Below are 1978 nucleotides of genomic sequence, written 5' to 3' on the forward strand. Positions count from 1 at the left end.
AAGGAAGAAATAGGAAAGGGGGAGGTGGGGCGAGTGGAGGGCCGGATGTGGGTTGCTGGGTTTATGGAGGGAGAGTGGGTGTAACTCCATCTGTCTCAGCCATCGACTTTATTTGTGTGTTATTTGTTGTTGCCAATGTGCAAAAATGGCTCTAATTGCAACCAGACCAGCTAGAATGTGCCAGAATGAGGAAGGAAAAAGCCAACAAAAAACAGCACGATTCAAGCCTTTGTTCTGGGCCATTAAAGAGAAGCAATAGAATGACCGTATCAAGCAAAGATAACAGAGATGCAACAAGATGCAATTTCCCCGGTTTCTTGGACCCCACCCTGGCCCATTTTGGACGTGCCTGTCCATGACAGCCCCAAAAAGCTTTTGTCCAAGCTAGGAAATCATCTCTTGCCCAGAAATCATCTCTTGTTGTCATCGCTTCCCAGTGCCTCTCCACACCTCCCCATGCTGACCTATCCTTCACATCACTGTCAATGCCTCGGCCAAGGTGGCCTCTGCAAAATGCAAATGAGATCACCTCACTTCCTGTGGAAGACCTGCTCAGGTTTACCATCCCCCAAGCCATGAAGCAGGATGTGCTCACGCTGGTGAATGGGAAACTCCTTTGCTCTAGAAGTGGCCCCTTAACCTATCATAAAATATTCAAGAGGAATTAGAGTAAGCAAAACCTGCTAAGGCTCTCATGATGCTTAAAATAAAGGCTAATTCATTAGCCTGCCCACTTTGACTTATTGCTTCCTTCCCCAACCCGCGTCCCTGTTGGCCGGCTTTCCCTCTCTCTAACTTGGCAGGCTTTGTCTTCACTGGCAGTTCCCCTGACTTGTGAAGCTCTCCCTTACCGTGGACTTGCCTATTGTCTAGTCCTCCCCGAGGCCTTAGCTTTCTCTGACCTTCCAGTGCTAAACGTGGTTCTCCTTGTCTTCTAAGCCCCAACGTGTCCTAAGATACTGAGTGTCTCTTTTTGCCTCGGCTCCCTGGCCACGGTCTCCTATGGTTTAAGTGGTCTCACTGCCCACCTCTCCCACACCAACCCCTCTCAAGACTCACGGCTAAGGGATCTCTCTGCTCTCCCCCAGGGCCATTTTCTCTGGGAGGAGCCCGAGATGCTTCTGAACCATCAGACTTGACCCAACCAGCTCTACGTTTAGAAAACGCCCACAGACGCGTCATGCAGTCTAAGCTGAGACCACCGAGTGGGTCAGCGAAACCAATAGACCCCAATAGGTTTAAAATCCATGTTTGAAACAATGCTTCGGGGAGTTCTCTGCTGGACTGGGGACCGAACTGGAAGGGACCAGTTACCAATGGCAACCAAGTCCATCCCGATTCACGGCCACCCAGGAGTGCAGACCTCCGCGCTGTAAGGGTTTCAGTGTCAGACTTTTCAGAAATAGATTACCAGGCCTCTCTTTTCAAGCACCTCTGGGAGGACTTGAACTTCCAGCCTTTCACTTAGCAGCCAGATACCTGAACCCTTTGTGCCACCTAGGAATTGCTGCCTTAAAAATTAGGCTTGCTTTCCCTTCTCTGTTACCAACTTCTTATTGAAGAGTTACTTTTCTTTTTCAATATTTCCCCTGGAGTCCAGCGGGTCAGTCCTTGCTCTCCCTGTGCAGGAGGGCGATGGAGCAAAGATGGAGGTGGGCTCCTGGGGGGCAGCTTGCTATGCCCCTTCCTGTGCCCAGGAACCAGGTGACTTGGCTTCTGGCACGCAGCCCAGACCATCTGGGTTGCAGGGAGTGATGTCCAAAGCTGGCCTGATGTAAATCACATACCCGTACTGGTTCTGCTGGTGCAAGTCGGCAAAAATCTGGGCGAGGGCCTCACTCTCTCCCTTAGCCATCAGCTGCATGAGGCTCTCGCTGGGCTGGGAGGCTGGAAGGTCCTTCTGGGGAAAAAGCCAAGTTAAGCGATTAAGACCTGAGGTTAGGACCACGTGTTCCTAAGACCCTGAAGTGCTGGGACT

General features: G+C 51.1%; 1 protein-coding gene across 1 annotated transcript in view; it reads right to left on the bottom strand.

The window, feature by feature from the left end:
- Positions 1-1978, bottom strand: part of GARIN1B (golgi associated RAB2 interactor 1B) — a 22637-nt gene that overhangs the window by 7335 nt on the left and 13324 nt on the right. Inside the window, exon 5 of the mRNA XM_004707872.1 lies at positions 1788-1900. Coding sequence (XP_004707929.1) covers positions 1788-1900 — 113 coding nt within the window. The remainder of the gene's footprint in view (positions 1-1787; positions 1901-1978) is intronic.

The sequence above is a fragment of the Echinops telfairi genome, unplaced genomic scaffold (assembly GCF_000313985.2).
Source record: "Echinops telfairi isolate 266 unplaced genomic scaffold, ASM31398v2 ScPeMD7_23;HRSCAF=83, whole genome shotgun sequence".
Lineage (NCBI taxonomy): Eukaryota > Metazoa > Chordata > Mammalia > Afrosoricida > Tenrecidae > Echinops > Echinops telfairi.